At 55.3% G+C, this 20,036-nt stretch overlaps 2 protein-coding genes and 1 long non-coding RNA gene across 58 annotated transcripts in view; 2 read left to right on the top strand and 1 right to left on the bottom strand.

Annotated features, from left to right (window-relative positions):
• The window catches only part of USP40 (ubiquitin specific peptidase 40), a 77,197-nt gene extending 73,328 nt beyond the window's left edge, over nt 1–3,869 (top strand). For all 46 annotated transcript variants that reach the window (XR_011539832.1, XR_011539833.1, XR_011539840.1 and 43 more), the window contains 2 exons: nt 56–150; nt 1,623–3,869. Coding sequence is in view for 38 of the 46 variants with exons in the window: in XM_070618608.1 (XP_070474709.1) it covers nt 56–150; nt 1,623–1,734 (207 nt within the window). In the remaining 8 variants the exon portion in view is untranslated. The remainder of the gene's footprint in view (nt 1–55; nt 151–1,622) is intronic.
• Nucleotides 3,870–4,071: 202 nt separating this feature from the next.
• On the top strand, nt 4,072–7,142 carry LOC139083266 (uncharacterized). Its single transcript, XR_011539845.1, has 3 exons — nt 4,072–4,207; nt 4,412–4,616; nt 6,328–7,142. It is a non-coding gene; the product is annotated as an uncharacterized lncRNA (long non-coding RNA).
• A 1,759-nt stretch (nt 7,143–8,901) lies between these two features.
• Nucleotides 8,902–20,036, bottom strand: part of DGKD (diacylglycerol kinase delta) — a 109,231-nt gene continuing 98,096 nt past the window's right edge. For 9 of the 11 annotated variants that reach the window (XR_011539830.1, XM_070618577.1, XM_008527814.2 and 6 more), the window contains 4 exons: nt 19,488–19,607; nt 12,934–13,051; nt 11,754–11,884; nt 8,902–10,958 (listed from right to left, as the gene is read on the bottom strand). Coding sequence is in view for 10 of the 11 variants with exons in the window: in XM_070618577.1 (XP_070474678.1) it covers nt 10,869–10,958; nt 11,754–11,884; nt 12,934–13,051; nt 19,488–19,607 (459 nt within the window). In the remaining variant the exon portion in view is untranslated. The remainder of the gene's footprint in view (nt 10,959–11,753; nt 11,885–12,933; nt 13,052–19,487; nt 19,608–20,036) is intronic. The other 2 variants (XM_070618578.1, XM_070618583.1) reach the window with 1 other exon arrangement.

Raw genomic sequence — 20,036 nt, 5'->3', positions numbered from 1 at the left:
GTGTAGGCTAAAAAAATGTCTGAAAACATTGCTCATTGATTATTTTGAAATGTAGAATCTCCTGGCTGAAGATGATGATGATTTCAGTACAGTCACGGATGACATTGGAAAAGAAAAACAGAAACAGCTGGCTCTGGGCAAAAGGAAAAGGTAATACCAGGCTTCTCACTCGTGTGACAGATTCCGCTGGGAACCTCTGCTGCGCTCTGCTCTTGCTGGAAGCTCTTGATTAGGGCTTAGTACTCTCCTTATACAAAAGTGTGCTTTGTGAAGAAATAGTGCTGTGGAATTCTCCTCTGTCCCCTGCAGTGTCCATGTTCTTTAGGATACCTGCTAAGAGGGCTTTCTGTGGAACCTGTGAAGGAAATGTGGTACCCGAACTCATCAGGAGGCAGCCTCGGCGCGTGCCCGGGTCTCATCCTCTCCCCTCCTTGTGAGCTCTGCTTGCTCCTCTCTCCCCGTATGTAACCGCTCCCCATCTTCTGGGTCTTTCCTTCAGACACCAGCATCCTCAGGTCTCAGTCATCTGAAAACAGGAGCATTCCCGATCATATGTGCCATTGCAGCTGCTTCCTTGCTGCTGTCACCTGCCCGTGGCTCACTCCTCCTCTCAGTTCCCTCCAGGGAGTTGCCTGGCTGCTAACACACAGATGCTTCCCCTCCCTTCTCCGCCCTGCTTGCTCGTCCCTCTGCAGGAAGCTCCCCCCCTGCCTGGTTCCTCCTACCTCCCAGCTCCTTCCCCAGCCATCTTCCAGGGTTGGTGTCGTCCTGCTCTCTGATCACTCTGCCCGCTCTACCCCAGTCACCTCACCTTGGGTGGACTCAGTCCTCTCTCTCCTGTACACAGTCTGGCTTGCTTGCTCTTGGCCTCCAGACCACATACACCCTCCAGAATTTCCTGGAACATCCCACCAGAACCAGTACTTCAAACTCCATGTGCCTGAACCTGACTCTCACTGCGTGGTCCATGTCGTCACCCCCACACAGGCCATACCAGAGACGCCATGGTCATCCTTATCTGCTCCCCACTTCCGGTCTCATTGCCTTGCTCGTTCCTCAGTCAGCCTTTCCCCCGTTCTCGGCGCTCTGGCTGGCTGGGTGTTCTTTTCTCTCCTGAGTTGCTGCAGCAGCTTCTGATGTAGCTGCCTGCCCAGTTAGCCCCTGCTTGCCTCCTCATCGTCATTTCCCAGCCCCTCAGGGGGCCAAAGCAAGCAGTACAAGGGAGTAAGGGCCGAGGTGGTGGTGGCATTACCCAATGTGCGTTAACTGTAACGGCTCATGGAGCTGGACGTTTAAGATTTGTGCATCTGTGAATGTTACACTTTGATTCAGAAAGCAGAGAAGGGAAGCTTGCTCTGCGGTGAAATGTTTTCCCCTGGCAGATTGGGAAGGACCTGGGTCTGCCCCACCATGTGGGCGGGGCCTGGGGACCCGTGGGCCCACACATGGCGGTGGGGGACTGAGGGCCTCCGATGGGGTGGTTTGGAAGTAGCTGTCAGAATTGCAAACCCACATCCCTGTGGCCTGTTCCAACTTGACCCCTAAAAGTTGGAGTGACCTGTAGAGTCACTCCAAACCCCTCGACCTGGTATGTGAGTCACTGACACCTCTGTCTCCCGCAGCCAAGAAGCCCTGCGTGTCCAGAGCAGCCATGTTTTCTCTGGTGCAGAGACGCCTGCCCGGCCCCGTGGACCAGAAGCTTCTCTCTCCATCCACGTTGGGAGTTTCAGGTAGCACAGATAGCCGCCGACGTCCCCGTGGGCACAGCACCCAGGCAGTGCTGCTACCGGAGCAGCCATTGTCCCTGGGGCCTGGCGGGGCCTCATTGGCTGCCACGCAGGGCCTTGGGCTCCTCCCACAATCCACCAGTCGGCTCCAGGAGAGCAGGTTTGTTGGTTTTCTACCTTGTGCTGACACAGACTCCAGTCCTCTGCTTTATTTCGAGTAAAGGGATGGTTCATTCCAGGCCAGGAGAGCACCCTTTGTTACTCGGCTATGCAGCCCGTCCCCTGGGGGCTGGCACAGGCCTGGCGACACCCTACAGGTGCCAGTCCGACATTGCCCTCCCACCACACTTGACCCCAACCGCTATTTTTATCGGAAAACTTACAGTGCATTGACAGCAGCATGGGTCAAAGGGCACGTCGCTAACCTCTGACACGTCTGCCGTTCGAAATACTCGTGTTCCATTCTCTGCTCTTACACTGTTCAGATGACTCTGGTATCCGTGTTGACTAAGGTTGGCACCGCTCAACTCCCACTGGGGATCTGGCCAGGCTCACGCCATGACATAAAGGGGCGTCCCCACACAGCACACGTTCCCCTCTTTGGTCTGAGTTAAAACTATGGTTCTGAGTAGCATGAGCTGTCTTTCGGAATGAGGAGACAGACGGACATCCTCTCGAGCTACGTGTTTGCTGCTAAAGAGAGAAAAGCCTCTGCTGGCTGCGACGCGGTGGCCCAGCAGCCCTGAGGAGCTAGCTGACTGTGCTATCGACTCAGAAGATTCTGGCTGCTGCTGCTGCCGCCGCCGCCACAGACCCCGCAGCTGCCTCGTGTCTGGAAGTGTGGTGTGAGGCAGGGTCGTGGCAGACGGGCCTGGCGTGGGCTGACAGTATGAGTAGCCTCAGAAAAGATAGATGAAAATGTCAACTGAGATTGTTCTCGTCATTCGGCATGGCTAACTATCAAATGTAAGTGGTTATTTATGACAGAACATCTGTCATATCACTGACTTGACTGATTTAGGACACACATGATCCAATTTCTCAGAGTCTGACTCAGTTGAAAGCAGGATTCCTGAGAAAATGTAATAAATTCTTCCTTACCTCAAATGAAGCTCTGTAGCAACTCTCTTGCTAAGTGTGGTTATCATCTTGATTTCACACAATTTCTCATCAGCCCTTTTAGCTTTGATGTTAAAATAGCACTCAAATGTTAGGAGATGCAAAGAAAGTGACAGACATGGCCCGGGGTCCGGGCCTGCCCCCTGGCCTGGCGAGGTCGGGTGCCCGTTGTCGCGCCACGCTGCCTTTCACAGAGCCTGATGCCCAGCGGCCTGGCCTCCGTCCTCCTCCAGCGCTGGGCGGAGCCGTGTCGGAAACCCCAGCGCCTCCGGGGTCCGTCTGGGAGGCTGATCACAGACGACGTGCTCCTCTGCGCCGAGGCCGCCGCCCTGTACGGCACTGCACTTGGACTGGCGAGCTGCCTTCAGCTTCTCAGACCAGGCTCGGCCCAGGAGCCTCGAGCGTGGGCTCGGGACTGTGTCCGGAGAGGGACCTTGCGTGATGTTTGATGACACCGAACTGGAAGGCTCTGAGGAGCTGTGGCCGGAAGCCCAGGCCCTGGGTGTAAGCCCTTCTGTTCCTTGTACTCTAACTGACGTCTCTCCCTGGGATGCCCCCTCGTTCACTTTAAGGTAACGAAACAATATAATACTGAAAAGCTTTGCTTTTGAGAAGCCAGAGGCCTCGGTGGATGGGACTTGCCAGGACGAGCGCGGGGAGAATGTGCCTTACAGGGCCCCGCAGGGCGGCCCGCTGCGGCCTGGGGCCCCCGGAAGGGCTCTGCTTGTGGCCCCCTCCTGCCTTCCCAGTTTGTTTTTTTTTGATTCAGGCGTGGAGTGCGGCCACTGGGAGAGAGCTGTGAGATTTTGTTAGAAAGAAGCCGCTTCCATTGCAGTCTTGCGTTTGCATTGTGCGCTGACGGCTTCACGGTCTACTTGGCCTCTTCTCCCAAGCGAACTTCAGATGCTAAATAAACACGGTTTGTATTTAGAAATGCTGTGTCAGTGCTGCTGTAGGAATAACAGAAGTATGTTTTGATTTTAAATAAATTCAGACTCATGGGAAAAGTTGTCTTGGAAGAAACTGGAAGTGGTCTGGTTACTCCTTCTAGGGAAATAAGAAGGGGCAGTGGTGGTTGAGTTACAGAAAACATATTTACTCAACTATGGCATTTTTCTGGCAAAAAAAAGGGGGGGAGGCACACAAGAATTCCCTGATAATCCAGAACCGTGGCCTCATAGGCGTCATTTTCCTTCTGGGCCAGGGAAGGACCGCGTCCTGCGGCCCCTTCCCCATCCGCACAGGAGCACGCACCGCCCCTCACTCTGAGCCTGGCCGTGATGCAGGCACCGGAGTGTGCCAGCGTTCTGGAAACTCGCCGCACTTCAGAGAGGAACTGACGCCGTGATACCGACCCACAGGTACGAGAGGGATGCTTCCAGCTCCCTCGAGTCCTGCGTGTCCCTCTGGCCTCGCCCCCCAGGAGCGTGAGTGTGGCACTGACAGCTGCTCGCAAGGTGCTCGGGTCACTGGCTGCAGTGTCAGCTGGACCCTTCACTGCGGGTGGCTGCAACCAGCTCGGGCGGGCGTGAGCCAAAACGGGCCTCTCCTGCCTCGTGAAACAGGAGCACACAGGACAGCTGACAGCAGGCCCACGGAGGGCCGAGCACCCGGACGACAGCCAGAGCCTGCCTCTGCCAGGTGGTCTCTGTCCCCCGTGGACTTTCCCCAGCTGGCGAGATGACCCCAGCAGCTCCAGTTACCTCCTGTCAGACTCAGTGCTTCTGTCCAGGGACCTGTAAAGTCCTGGCCTGACACCATCGGCTCCAGGTGGGTGACGTGCCCGTCCTGCTGTCAGCTCCAATCCTGTGACAGTGGAGGGCAAGTAGGGCAGAGGAGGTTCCCCCAAACCTCCAAGTGCTATGGGCAGCGGGGCCCCCTGCGGCCCAGCCCCTTGGCTGCCTGGCATCCGCTGTGCTCGTCCCATGCGGGTGACTCAGAGCAGACACACCTCACGTGCATGGTGGCAGCTGTTGCCTACAATGGACCACACCGTCCCTCCCCGAAGGGAAGAGCTCAGAGTCCCGCCCGGCTCCTGCTCCCAGCCCCGGCCGATGACCCCCGAGGGTGGACCTCTGGGTTGGGGCCAGTGGATGCAAGTCCTCAGGTTCAGCAACAGTGGCTCAGTGACAAATGTAACTCCCACCTGCCACCAGTGTCCAGAGGGGTGAGGTGACCACAGTAAACAGAAGCGGCCCCAGGGAGCGGTCAGAGCCCACGTGGTCCCGGCCCGCTATGAAGGCCAGGGCCTGTCCCCGCAGGAACACCTGATGTGGGTGCTGGGGACTCCCCCTGGGGGCAGCGGCCCTTAGTGTTCACGTCCTGGAGGCCTGGGGACTGATGATCTTGGGGGCCAAGTGACCACAGGCTCTTGTTCACCAGCGTGGGGTTTGGCCCGCAACACAAAGTCCTTGGAAGCTTGGCGGCTAATGGTTGAGCCGCTTCTGTCAACAGCGTGGGCAAGGGAGCCTGTCGCTCCTTGTGCTCTGCGATGTTTTACACTTTTGCGATCAAAACTACGTAAGGGCTGTGCCCAAGCTCCTGTTTGATAGAGAAGCATGTGCCAAGGCCAGCGGCCCACGCTGGGCCGGCGTGGTCCAGGTGCCACCCCCTGAGGGCACAGCTCCTCTGTCCCAGGCCACTTGGCACCCTCAGACCCTCCTCCACACACTATAAACATCTGCCCCAGGTGTGCCCCAGTCGGCTCTGCAGCTGCTCTGCCCCCGGCCGTCTCCTGCAGGGGCCCAGCCCGTTCTCTGGCCACACCCCTGCATGATAGGTTTAACTCATGGCTCCATCCGCTTTCGCTTTTGCATTTCCAGATACAAAATCTTTGCCCAACTCTCCCTGCAGGAGAGATGAGGATTTGCTATGGAAGGACGGCTACAAGGAGTTGTTAGGCTCAACTCTACAAGACAGAGAACAAGACACACGTAGTTTTCACTCATATAAAAAGTGCAGTGGGGGGCAGTCCATGACTTCACGGAGATGTCAAGGAGGGGGCTTCCATTCCCAAGACCGTCTCATGGCCCACACTGGCTGAGGTCGCTCCGGCTGTCATGTCCGCCCTCCAGGCCAGCAGCAGGAGGAAAGAGAAAGGCACATTCTCATGTTTTTAAGGAAACTTCCTGGAAATCTCAGTTTATACTTAACATCTCTTTGGCCAAAAGTTAGTCACAGTACTAAGCTTGACAGCAGAGGAGCCTGGAGAAGGTGGGCACAGTTACAGGGGCGTATTTGGGCACATGCTTCCCCCAGGGGAGGAAGGGGTTCCGTCAGGGGCAGGGAGAAGAGAACTGATGTTCATCGGCATCTAGCAGTGGCTTCCACCAGCGCCACGAGAGGGTGGGAGCCTCAAACATTCAAAATGAGATTATGTGACGCAGGCCAGGATGAGGGCAGGGTGAGGCCTTGGGCGCCAAGTTTAAAGGCACCCAAAGTCAGTAACCAGGACAGATCGTTTTCAATGTAATATTTTTAGAAATCAAAATTAATGCTGAAAACTCCATGAGGAATAAACTATCAAGATTTTAAGTGAAGACAGGATCCGCAGCGAGTCGGCAGCCGTGCGAGACCAGGTCCCAGCTTGAGAGAACTCCTGACGCTGGCGCCGCATCAGGCGCTCGTGCAGCCACCCTGGCCCGGCCGGCCTGGTGGCAGGCTTCTCCCGCTGGAGGAAGAGGAGCGACACTGAATAAGATCTGTGGCTCAACTTCCCCTCTGGCCCCTGTGCCCCGAGGCTGAATCTCCCTAAGCTCCCTCCGTTGTCCTGCGGTGTAGACACTGAGCTGGGAGCCAGTGGAGCAGCCTCAGTGCCTGTGGCCGAGGCTAGAGGCTGGGGGTCGAGGCCCACAGGGCAGAGCGAGGACGCAGCAGGGACGTCGCCTGGGCAGGACCAGTCCTGGGGGAGCTGTCAGCCTCTTCCCTGAGGACACCTCACCCCAGGGCCCCTCGAGCAGGGACAGGCAGCTGAGCACCGTCCCCCGCCCAGTCTCCCATCCTTGCCCAGCCCCTGCACTCAGGCCAGGCAGGCCAGGTCCCCACCCCGCACGGAGGTGAGGACGCCCCAGCTGATCCCTGAGTGACCCCGTGGAGGGCTGCAGCCAGGGCCCTGAAGGCCTGAACACACTGCCTTGACGTGCTGGAACCAAGAGGAACACTGGGTTCAGCTGTGGCCACTGCATTTGGAGTTTACCTGTTAAAGCAGCGTAGTGACCAAAGCCCCGACAGGGTCACGTCTGCGCTGGACGAGCCCTCACTGTGCCCGTGGGTGGAACCTCACGGGAACGGGGCCAGGTTAGGAACTAAGGGCATGCACCTCCTGCCCCTGCAGCTAGCTGTCTGTCTGGAAAGACTGGCCCTGAGCTGGCACCTGCTGCCATTTCCCCGTTTTCCTTCTTCTCCCTTAGCCCCCGGGAGCTGTAGGTCCTTCTGGCCGAGCTCCGTGGGCCGCCACCTCTGCACGGCCCGACGAGCGCGCAGCCAGGCTCGGGAGGTGCTGCCGGCGCCCCACGCTGGATCCTCCCTGCCCTTGGAGAGGCCTTGCGTCTGACGACACCATGGGGTCTGACGACACCATGGGGCAGGACAGAGGCCAGCAGCTGGCCCCGCCCCTCCCAGACCCACTCCTGCTCTGTCCCCAGGTACTCCAGCTTCTGGGCCAGGATGCCTGCGTGTGACTTGGGCCGTTTCCTCACCTGTCATGGGGCTGAGCTTGGTGTCAGGCCCGGGACACAGGACAGCCCTCGAGGTATGGTCTCCAGTGCCCAGCTGCCCCATGACTCCCATCTCTGCACGTGCTGGGTGTGGGACATGGGAAAAGTTGTGAACCTCTCTGAGCCCGTTTCCTCTGTGAAACGTCAATACCCACCTCGTCAGATTGTGAGAGGAACAGATGAATTAATGTGTGTGAAGCACAGAGGCCAGCGCCTGGCATAAACGTTAGAAACGGGTTAGCCATCAGCATCGCGATCGGTCATCGTTGGCATGGCCCTGTTCCCCTTGCACTGACTGGTTTAGTCATGGGTGTGTGACCCGGTTCTAGACAATGAGACATTAGGGGAGGTCAGCAGAACCCAAGGCTTCTGAAAAGGTTCCTTTTATCTTAAAAGAGACACAGAAGAGACAACCACCTGCTCACACACACCTTAGCCTGGAGATGGTCCTGTTTGGATGTGATGCCTGGAATGGTGGTGGCCATCTTGCAACGAGGCCTGATCCTGGATGGCCACATGGGAGGAGGATGTACACCAGGACAAAACTGGGGCTCTCAGCCCCGCCCCGTGGCCAAGTGGTTAAGTTCGCACGCTCTGCTTCTGCGGCCCAGGGTTTCACTGGTTCGAATCCTGGGCGCAGACATGACACCGTTCATCAAGCCACGCTGAGGCGGCATCCCACATGCCACAACTAGAAGGACCCATAACTAAAAATATATAACTTTGTACTGGGGGGCTTTGGGAGAAAAAGGAAAAATAAAATCGTTAAAAAACAAAAAAACCCAAAAAACTGGGGCTCTGCTAAGCAAGGAAGGAGGAATAAAGAGCTGCTGGCTGCTGGTTGGAGGCAACCAATGTCCAAAGCCCATGCAGCCCTTTTGTGCCCTGGTCAGCCTGATTTTTACTTCCGTGATGCCAGGGCCCATCCCTTACCCGAGAACTGGGGGATGGCATTGAAAGTGACCTTGAGCTTGGAGAGGCAGCTCCCTTGGGATAAAGGCACTGTGACTACAGAGGCAGGAGAGCTTCCGGTTTGCAGTTTTATATAAAAGATTTAGGGGGGTGAGAATGTTAGCTAAAATGACCCGCCCTTGCTGAGTGGGCCAGGCCGAGGCCACCGTGGCTCTGCCCGGGGCCCCGCCTCCCTGCCGAGGCTTTAATCCCAGACCCCAGAGCCCACGCCCTGGAAAACAGTGGCGTCCGTCCTGCCCTTCAGCCGCCACCAGCTCAACTTACTTTTAGAGCAGCTGAAAAACGTAATTCTGAATCCAGTTTGCAAAGACTTTGGCAACCGATGTTTTCCGTCCAGGCACAAAGAGAGACGACAAGGCCATCGAGAATGCAAGGTCAAAAACAGGCTCGTTTTATTTATACACAGAACGACGTATTTACAACCCAGGTGTGTATGTACACAGCAATGCGGGAGGCGTCCGCCCCACGGTGGGCGCCATATAAATTAGGATCATAAATAGGAGGGAAGCCCCACCCGAGGGCACAAAACCTCGTGTCCAAGACTCTGCCTTCCTCCCTCTACACTGACGGGACCGAGAGCCCCGGGACCCAGGGGGACAACCGGCCGGGCAGCAACAGACACTGAGCGAGGGGCCGGCCCTCCCCGACGGAGTCACACAGCATCACGCCATCCCCTTCACCTCTGACCGACTGACTAGGATGACAAAAGTGGTTTTTACGTAAACAGTGTTGCTTTACTCAGTGACAACACAGTCATTTAAACTCCACGCTGGACCCAAACCCAAGGCTTTCCCAAGGGGAGGGCGTGGAGGGCATGGGGTGGTCCTGGTGCCACATGGCCCCGGGAGGCCCACTACTCCCCTCTGCACACTCCTCACCAGAGTCCCAGCCCGTCCAGGGCCCGCCCGGAGGACCTCCGAACCCTAGGGCGCCCCGCCTGAGGCCACAGGGCAGAGCCATTGGGGTCTTGCGGGCGTGGCTCTCGTGACCACCTGTCAGCCTGTTCTGTTTTGTATTCGGGGGACCTTGGTGGCAGGATGCTCTCCCCACCTGCCTCCATCTAAACTGGCTGTGGTGGGAGAGAGGACAACGCGGTGGGGAGGGACACATAGCTGCCCCAGGCACACCTCCAAGGGCAGCTGAGGGCACCTGCAGAGCGGGACTCCCACCCCCACCCCTGCCCCTCCACTCACGGGCACAGGCAGCCGTGGCCCCCACAGGACCACTGATCCAGAGGCCGGGCCGGCCGGGCACCCCATCGGGGCACCAGCAGCAGGGTCCGCAGAGCCGGGGGCAGGCAGAGGCGGCGAGGTTGCAGCGCCCCTCAGACGGCAGGGTGAGGCCAGCCACGGGGCCCCGACCCTGCCTGCCACCCGCCTCCCTGCCACCCACCTCCCTGCGGGTCGGGTTGGGCCGGGCTGTGGGCCCCTTGCCAGGTTCCAGGATGGGGAGCCCTGCAGGTGCGGCTGCGTCAGAAGGGGGAAGGGAAAGGCAGAGGCAGCGAGGCCAGGGCACCCCCTGGGGACACGGGCCTGGCGGCACGGGGTGAGGAGCCACCACGGGCTCGGAGACTCTCTGGACAACCCCCAGGACTGCTCAGCCCGGGAAGCTTCCTGAATGACGCACGCATCCCCCATCCACTCCCGGCCCCTGCAGGACTCCAGGGGCTATGGCATCCTGGGGACAGAGGGGACAGCGTCCCCATGCCTGCAGCTCAGGTAGCGGTGGCAGCATGAACCAGGACAAGGGGCCGGCAACACACGGGGGCTCGCGGCCCAGCGCATAACCACCCAGCGACCCAGCTTGAGGAGGGAGTTCTCGCTTCAGGTCAATTAAAACGCAGGCCTGGAAACGCATCCGTGTCCCTGCAGCCCAGGCCAGGCAGGACCTCCTCAAACACCCTATGACTCAACAGGGACATCAGCAGAGGGCGGCCTTGTGGGGCTGCCATGGAGACCCCAGAGCGGCTGGCAGGCACAGAACTTTCCAGAGTGGGATGCCGTGGCTGGGCCGGCGTTTGAAGGCTTGGGAGATGCTGCCACATGATGCGCCACTAAAGGGCACGCGGAGAGGAACCCACAGGACAACGGTGTGCGGCCCTGACAGGCCATCTCAGCCGACGGCCTGGGGCCCAGGGCCCAGGGCCTGCCCCGAGCAGTGGTGGTGCATGTGCCCACGCGAGGCCGGTGGAAAGGCGTGGTTTCACAGGTAGCTATGTTGGTGTCTGAGAGGTGTCCTGTCGCCAGCAAGGGGAGTAGCACCATGAGAAGGGACACGCGCTGTGCCCGGCCTCAGTCGCGGGAGGAGCAGAGCACACAGGCTGAGAGGGCCAAGGCTAGGCCTCGGTGGCAGGGGTGCTGCGGCTCAGCTCCTTGATGCCACAAAGGATCCTCTTCATGTGGCCCACCTTGGTCACGCCGAGGTCCTGCAAAGAGAGGACAGCCACCCTGACGCCAGGAAGAGCCCAGGCCCAGCGCACCACGGCAGACGCCACTTGACTCTGAACAAATGAGGGTGAAAACGATGAGGACGGTGACACGACGGGAAGGACAGAGGTGACAATCACGCAGATACCCGCCACATCCCCCCAGGGAGCCAACACTGACGTCAAGGGACACAGAACAAGATGGAGACAAGCACAGGTCTGGCAGCAGTGGATGAAGTGACCTGGGAGTGCCACTGTCCGGGACGCCCTCGGGGCCTTCCGCCCTCTCAGGACACTACCCTGAGCGAAGCCCCCAGTACTGGCCAGACGCCGCAGCTCCCCAGGACGGAGTGAGGTGCAGGCCGAGGCCCACGCAGCGGCGAGACAGTGGGGATACGGCCCAGAGGAGCCCAGCACTCGCAGCCACACAGGCCTCTCGACTCTGATGGACATGTCACCACAGAGGGAGCCCCAGGGCTGGGCCCCTCACCCAGAAGGTGTCACCACACAGGGCCCCTCAGCTGACCCATGAGCACAGGGCTGTGTCCCCAACAGGGTCTCAGTGTGGAAAGAACTCACTGTTCACCCGGGCCAAGGAGAGCAAGCTCTCCCCTTCCGTCCGCCTGTGGTGGGGGCGGCCTCTCGGCCACATCGCCTGTCACCCCGAGTCATGCACAAAGACCCGAGAACCGTGAAGAGAATCCTGATGCTGGGACATGGCCAGGGCAGAGGGCACAGAGAAGAGAGCCGCGGGGCCGCCCAGGAGCGGGTCCCTGGGAGGCGCTATGGAAGTACCTTGAGGTCCCTCCGCTCCAGGTGCAGGAGCTCAGAGCCCCGGATGTCATGCCGCGTGAAGATGTCCTTATACTCACAGAGACTGAGGTGCTCCAGCCAGGCAGCAACCTCCTCTGTCCCCCAGAGGTGAACTGTCAGAGACGGAAAAGCACGAGTGCAGTGAGTGCCCAGAGCCCTGCACCGGCAGGCGGCAGCCGGCACCCAGACGTGCCAGCAGCCAGCAGGAGACACCCAGAAGCAGGCACCCATCCCCGAAGCCACCAACGCGGCCCCAAGCAGTGCAGAAAGAGGCAGGGGAGCCACCCGCTCTCAACGGGCGTGAGCTGCAGGAGGAGCTGGTGTCTGTTCCTGCCGGGTTGGCCATGAGCCTTCGGGACATTTCCCCCGTGTCCTAGGAGGGACCAGACACCACCAAACACGAGGGAAACATCCACGTGACTGGGCAGCTGATGCCAGCCTTCCCTCTACCTTCTGGGGGTTCATTTCACTTCCGGCCCAGAGCAGGAAGGGAGACACACAGAGATTTCATGTAATCAGAGCCACCATCATTAAAAGAAACCCAATTTCTGGACAAACATGCAAAGAAGAAAAATCAAAGGGAGCTCCCCGTCCTGGCAGCAAACGTCAGCCCCAGATCGAGGTGTGGGGCCGCCCAGCAGTGAGAGTGCTGGGGACAGCTGTGCTCAGGACCAACACTTGGGATGGAGATCTGAAGCCCCAATTTATTGACCCAAAAGAAAAATGTCCTTTAATACCATTTCCTATTGATTTCACCGGCCACAATCATGGGGCCCCGCTTGCCCACGGGGGCGGGGGGGCGGGGCGCCTGAATCAGTGGATCGATTAATGGGGACCAGCAGCCCCTCAGAGGAAGCAGGCCCAGCGCGCGAGCTCTGTGTCTGTCCTGTCACCTCTGCTGTCCTCCTCCCCATCTCGCACCCCCAATCTCGGGCAGGCTGTCACCCAGAGTCTGCACGGGCAGTAAGTTGAGGGCAGGGAGTGACCACGGCCAGGAGCCAATGCCAGGCAGGAATGCAAGGGGGCAGCCCTGGGGCCACAGACGGACGGCTTGGTGCAGGCCAACAGGGCTGTGGGGACCAGGCCGGGGCCCAGGAGCACAGGAGAGACAGCGGGGCCGGGCCCCACGGCGGGCAGCCGGCAGAAGGACAGAGGAGGGTACCCGGGGCTCCCAGGAGGCTACGCGCTTCTCTGTTCCTGCTGTTTTTCTCCTTCTTAAACTTGGTCACGAGGCGGAACTTCCCACTGCGGCTGCGTTTGGAAAGATCCAGCATCACGTTCTGCAGGGAAAGCAAGAAACACAGGGGTCAGACCCGGACGCACCGAGGCCTCAGTCCCACCTCAGAGGCGGCAAAGATGCCTTGTCCCCAGACTCCTTCATTCTTGCCTTTTCCCTTGATTTCCAGTCTGTGTTTACTGTTCATTTTTAAGGCCTTTAAAAGTGGTTTCCGTGATCACAGTGTCTATTTTCACACTGCTTTTTCGTGTTATAACGTGTGTTTCTCATGTGACTAAGCCACCTCGTGAAGGTGACGTGAACATCAGTCCATGCCGTGGCGATCACTAAATCTTCTCCCACTGCCGGGACTCCGAGCCCCTTTCTAGGCCAAGCTTTGCCCGGCTCTGCCTCTCTCCTTGCATCTACCCCCCGAGGCGGAATCCTGGAGGGTGGGTGGCAGGGACGGGCCCAGCCCGGGAGCCGCAGAGCCAAGGAGGCCCTTCCGGCCGGCCTGTGCGCCTTCTCTCCTGCGACACAAGCACACATCCCGAGATTGTACAGTGCGTTCACAAACACAGCCCCCTTCCCTACATGGCAAGGGTGCGGTCGACTCCGCCCCCACCCTGACCCCTGCACGGTCACACTTCACAGCTTACGAGATGCTTTCAATCCACCAGGGACATCTGGTCCCACTGAAAACCACCCCACAGGGACTTGCACTGACTGCAGCAAACCGAGGGTTCGGAAGAGCCGAGCCTCACGCGGGGAGCCTCACGACCTCCTACCAAGGGCGCGGCATCGTCTCTACGTTTCGTACTAGGGAGGACACTTCTTACAGTGACGTCCTGCCCCCGGTGACTGCGGACACCTGTTCTCACAAATGAGAACACCTGGCGAAATCATCAACTCCGACGGCTGCTCCATGAAGGCCCTTTAGCTCCCGGGTGCCCGCCGGGGGCGGGGGGCCCAGGGAGACGCGCTCCGACGTAACTGAACCAAAGCCCCGGCCTGATGTGTCGCCTTCCTCTTTCCAATGCGTACTCGGTGTTAGATCCATCTGACCTCTACCGCGGGCATTCATCCATCCCCGGGACGGGGAGACTAGACGGAGGCTATTGACACGCCATCCTCCTCCGTCTCCCCTGCCCTTTGAAAGCAAACTTCAGACATCGAATTGCTCCACCCATGACTACTTCAGTACGCAACCCGAAACTCTTTAAAATGTAACCACAGCCCTGGGACCCCACCTGACCCCGCCATCGGACCTAATGACTTCATTTGTATCCGATCTCCCCAACTGTTTCAAAGGGTCTTCTCATAGTTGGCTTGTGTGAATCAGGACCCTAACGAGGTCCTCAAGTGGCACTCGGCTCTTGTGGCTCTCGGTCCCTCCCCGCTTCATTCACCAGGAGAGAACCAGCCATCTGTCCTGAGACAGCTCCCGTTCTGGCTCTGACCACACGCCCCCCGCCCTCCCCATGTGGACCTGCCAAGGAGCTGGCCAGCTGAGTCCATGAGGATGTCACAGTGGCACTGTCCTCTCAGTGAATCAGACCCCTACTCCCCCACAGGTGCCCCCATCCATTGATGAGCTACCTAAATCCCATGTTTCCCCAGGGGATGCAAAATGGCCTTTTAATCTTTCTGTACTTTCTAGCTGGAATTCTTTTTTTTTGTGAGGCAGACTGGCCCTGAGCTTACAAACACTGCCAATCCTCCTCTTTTGGCTTGAGGAAGATTGTCGCTGAGCTAACGCCTGTCCCAACCTTCCTCTATTTTGTATATGGGATGCCACGACAGCGTGGCTTGACAAGCAGTGTAGGTCCACACCTGTGATCCGAACATGGGAACCCTGGGCCGCCAAAGGGGAATGTGCAAACTTAACCGCGATGCCACTGGGCCGGCCCGTAGCTGGAATTCTTTTATAAGAATGTCTTTCATCAACTATTTGATTTAAGGAAATTATTTTTGTGGATCCACTGATAATACTGAATTTGGGAATCAGATGTGCTACCTTTAAAAAAATGAACTGTTTGAATCTTCTGGAGATTTGTTTCACAATAATGTGAATACACTTAACAGTACTTGAACTGTACACTTAAAATGACAAAGATGGTAAACTTTATGTTTTTTACAATTAAAAAAATGAACTGGAACAATGTCCCTCTTTTTCTAGTTCTGATACTACTTCTTATATGTAGAAATTACATATTCCTTGACATTTTTCCTTTGGAGGTAATATTTAGATTATTTTTTCAAGTTGTCCTGTGGCTATTCTTTTTAAAATATCCTCGGACATCAATCTGTGTAATTTAAATTTTTCCTGAAAATTTTTTAAATTTTGATGAAACTATTGATTTGCTAGCATTTCTTTGAATATAATGATTTAGTTTCTTATTATGTTTCCTTTATCACTTCATTTTGCTCATTTTTTCCTTGATTAGATTTGCCAAAGGGTAGTTTATTTTTCTTTCTTTCAAAGATACAGACTTAGCACTTTTTTTGGCTTTCGAATAAACGATTTTCCTATTTTTATGCTGGCAGAAACGGGCACCATTGCCTCCCAGGTTCCTTTCTCCCCGTGTACTTCACCCCGGTCTCTTCCCTTGCCAGGGTGAGGCTGGGCCAGGACCCCAGAGGGGGGAGCGCCGAGCTGGAAGGCAGCCCGCAGAGGAGGCTGGAGAAGCCAGGAGCCCTGGGCCCAGGAGCACGTGTGGCTCTCCCTGCACTCCCAGGACAGCCGGCTGCAGTTTCTGGCCTCAGGCTCCATCAGACAAAGGTCTGCAGTCACACTGCCCCGGCCCTCCCTGCTTGGCCGAGGCTGCAGAGGACTTCTGGTCCTGTAACTAAACCCACCCTCGGGTGCCCTCTGCTCAATTTCCCACCTGCTGCTGCAAGAACTAACACCTCCACCGTCTCCCCAGGCCACCCCAGCAACTCCAGAAACCAGGCCACTCTGCGCATGGCTTAGAGGGGGCAGCAGGTCAGACATCCAGGACGACTTGGGGTGGTCTGTATTTGTTTCCTTGGCACCTGTACGGCATTTGGTGATATTTCTTTTGAAAACATTTTTAGGCTTAAAGTGTTGCAGCCACAATCCTGTGACATAAGCTTTTAGTACTAAGACCTGAAAGTCCCAAACAAGTGGGGTTGCTTGGTGACGTGCAGCCACGCACCAGGCCTTGAGTGCCCACTGCAGCTGCTGCAGCTGCCTGTGAACTGAAGAAACTCTCAGCCCCCTGTATCAGAGGGAATCTGCGTGGAGGAGGTGCCAGCGCGGGCGGGCGGGGGCGGGGCGGGGCCCTGGCTCGCAGGGGCCGCAGCTGACACCTGGGACCAGCTGCTCCGAGTTAGTCCCTGAGGCTTCCTGGTGGCCTAGCACTGTGGTCCCCAAACTACCCCTGGAAAAGAGCCAGCTCGCAAGATCTCCAGTCCATAGCAGACTGGGACTTTAAGGAATAAAATAAAATAAATTACTAGGAAAATGAGACCAAAAGGTACATACAAAATACAAACCTCGATTTTTCATCATTTTCAACAGAAATAAAATTTCCTATCAATTGCTTAAAAGACCCTAAACTCTTCCTCTCAATTTCTGTACTATCGGTTTTCCTCTGTCATTAGTGCTGGTCTAGAATAGGCTCAGACTTTGAAACGTCCTGCAGGCAACAGAAGAGAAAGCACATTCTCTCTACAGAGCACACACTTCTCTCCGTAGAGAATCGTGACACATTTCCGTATATACATATTCTTTCAACTTTCTTCCGTTCAGACTCTGTGATACGGTTTGTTTTACGATCATTAATCATGGACTGAGAGTGATGGCTCACACTGCAGTCTGGTTTCTGTCACTCTCGTTTCAAGGAGTTTTTGCTTTATATATTTTATGCATGTAAATTCAAATTAAAATTTTGGGGGTAATCACTAAAAGAATAAACAGTACGTATTTCCAAACTAGTGGAGGAGACAAACAGAATTGTGTGGGAGGAAGGAACGACTCATCAATCAAAAAGGAGAAATTAAAAGAAACAGAAAAAGTGGGGAAAATGGAAAGCATAAAATATGGTAACAATACATCTAAATATATCAGTAATCACAACAAATGTAAATAGACTGAACTCTCCAATTAAAACAGAGTACCAGACTGGATAGAAACCCCCAAATTTAGCAACATGCTATTTATAAGATAGACACTCCAAATAAAGCTTGAAAAGTAAAAGTATCAAAAAGAATATACCAAACAAGTAGACTTGAAAATAAAAAGAATTACTAAAGGTCTTTACATAATGATAAAACCTATATTCACCCAATAACATAGCCTCAAAATACATAAAGCAAAAATGTGCAAAACCACAAAGATAAATTGAGACATCTGCATTTTCACGGTCAGAGAGTTCAAGAGTAATTGATAGATCAAGAAGACTTTAAAAAAAAAACCCAAAAAACCCCAGGGGGCCGGCCGTGTGGCCAAGTGCTTAAGTTCGTGCACTCTGCTTCGGAGGCCCAGGATTTCGCTGGCTCAGATCCTGGGCGTGGACATGGCACTGCTCATCAGGCCATGCTGAGGTGGCGTCCCACATGCCACAACTAGAAGGACCCACAACTAAAAATACACAACTGTGCACCGGGGGGCTTTGGGAGAAAAAGGAAAAATAAAATCTTAAAAAAAAAAAAAAACCCAGTAAAGACTTAACGATGTAAATAACACAACTGCATACGAGGTACATTTATAAAAATTAACCACCTGCTGGGCCATAAAGTCTCAACAAATTTCAAAGGACCAGTAACATATAAACCACCCCCTCTGAACACAGTGAAATTCAGCTAAAAATCAATGACAAGAACATACTTAGAAAAAAATCTCATACATCGGAAAATAAACAGATTTTTAAACAACTCATTTAGATGATATGTTACTTAGACTGTTATACTCATCTTAAGACTTTGTATAATAATAAATTATCCTTTACCAACATAAAGTGATCCTCTTTTTATCATTTATTGCCTTAGCTGTTTTTTACACTAATATTTTTATATTAGTATTGTTTCTCTGGCGTTTTTAATGTGTTTTCTTGAAATTGTTTTGCTTTTAATCTCTCTGGTTCCTAAGTTTTTATTGGGGGTACGGGAGAGAAAACTGAGTCTTGTGGTGAGGATATGGTTAGATTTCTTTTTTAACACAATTTGAGAATAATCTGCTTTCCAAGGGAAAGCTACAGCCTTTTCTATTTTATTTTCATACTGTTAACCACATCTTTACTGATTTCTCATTTTCTGTTACAATATAGATTACATTTTTTGTCTTCTGTAGTGATTTGGAAAGACATAAATCTTTTCAATTCTACTAGAAACTACCTTGACGTTTTTAAAAACATCACTGACTGTACATTTCTCTAATTGTCAAAGTCAAGGTCTTTTTTAACCTTCTTCCACCTTAAGAGGGGGAATTTAATGTGCTTTCACTCTTCTATGCATGTCCTCTTTCCAGCCTCCCCACCTCACTGTCCTCTTTGATAATTTAATCTGGAATTATACAGCTATGTTATTGTTAAATCTGTAGAATAGTTTATATATTGTTATTTTAATAATTTTCTTTTAAAGCAAATTTTTTATCATATTTATAATTATTTAACCAATTTTGATTGGTTGGCCTGGCTTTTCAAACCAGTGTCCTCCTTTCTAAGCTGCTGAGTTTTGCTGCTCAGCTGGAGGCCTGAGTCAGTGTCCAGGCAGCGCCTGCACCTGTCGGCAGGGCCTGTGTGTCCAGAGAGAGGACGCCGGCCTGCTCCGCCCCCTCTGCCCACAGTCCTCACATGGAGCGCGCGCGCGGGCGCCCACCGTCCGTGTCCAGCAGACAAAGATCCACCTTGCGAGGCTGTGCTGCCCTGGGCGGGCTCCGCTCCCTCCCTGAGAGGTAGGTGGGCTGGGGTGTGCTTTGTCCACATGCTGCCCATGAAAACTGACATCCGACCAGCACGGCTCCTGGGCTCTCCCGCCTGCTCTAGCCCCAGGTGCAATACGCCCACCCGTCTGTCTCAGCTACAGGATCTGTGGCAAGCTGGGGTCTCTAAGTGCGTGTAAAAGGAAAGTGGGACTGTGAGTGGCACACACCAATTCTGTCCCTGTCGACAACAAACTCCCAAGAAGCTGCCGTCCATCCGAGCGATGTGTCTCCACTAGGGGCAGACAGTGCGGCTGGGCTCAGCCTTCTTTCTACCCACTTCCTGTTCGGCCTCACAGTTCTGTTTGCAAGGGCAACATGCGCCCGTGTCATCAAGGGTGGTTCTCAACACCAGCTCCCGGCTCCTTCCTACCTGCCGAGGTCTGTCTCCATGCCTTGAAGGCGTTGTAGTAGAGAAGTCTCGAGAAGTCATATCAGGGGCTGCATGACTGTCACCATCACAACCCCAAAGCTGCACAGACCACACTGACTGCAGGTGCTGCAGGAAGAGCCACTGTGCCAGGGTGCCCGAGCGGAAGCCCTGGGACCCACGTACCTCTTCGTCACCGGGCTCGACGGGCTGGCACAGCCAGGGCGTGTCCGCCAGCTTCCTGAGCTGCTGGTCCATCTCCGCGAGCGCAGCCCCGAGCCGCTCCTTCTGAGGGGGGTCCAGCTGCTGCTCCGGCAGGGAGGGAAGAGAGCCGCAGCTGGTTATGAGCATGGAGGCCCGGGGCCACAGCCACGCCCATGCAAGCTGCGGTCCGCCCCGGGGGCTGCGCTCGTCTCACCGAGTCACAGAGCACCGGCTGAGGGGCCAAATGCAGACGCTCCCCTTCTAAGTAGTGTCGAGCGGGAGAACTGAACTCTCCTTTCATAAATAACGAAGCAAACAAGCTTGTCTGAAAACAACACTAGCAGGGCTCATACTCCACCTGCCTTAGTTTACCTGGGGACCCCTCTGTCAGAAACGGGGACAGGAGCAGTCTGCCGGCACCAGAGTGCAGGACACACTGACGCGGCAGCTGTGACATCTCAGGACAGCGTGGTATTTTGGAACGAGAGCAGAGGGTATGGAAACTAGACTTTGGGGACTATCCTCTAGCCT

This window comes from Equus przewalskii, chromosome 5, assembly GCF_037783145.1.
Source record: "Equus przewalskii isolate Varuska chromosome 5, EquPr2, whole genome shotgun sequence".
Taxonomy (NCBI): Eukaryota; Metazoa; Chordata; class Mammalia; order Perissodactyla; family Equidae; genus Equus; species Equus przewalskii.
The sequence above is the reverse complement of the archived record's forward strand: the minus strand, read 5'-3'. Positions and strand labels throughout refer to the sequence as shown.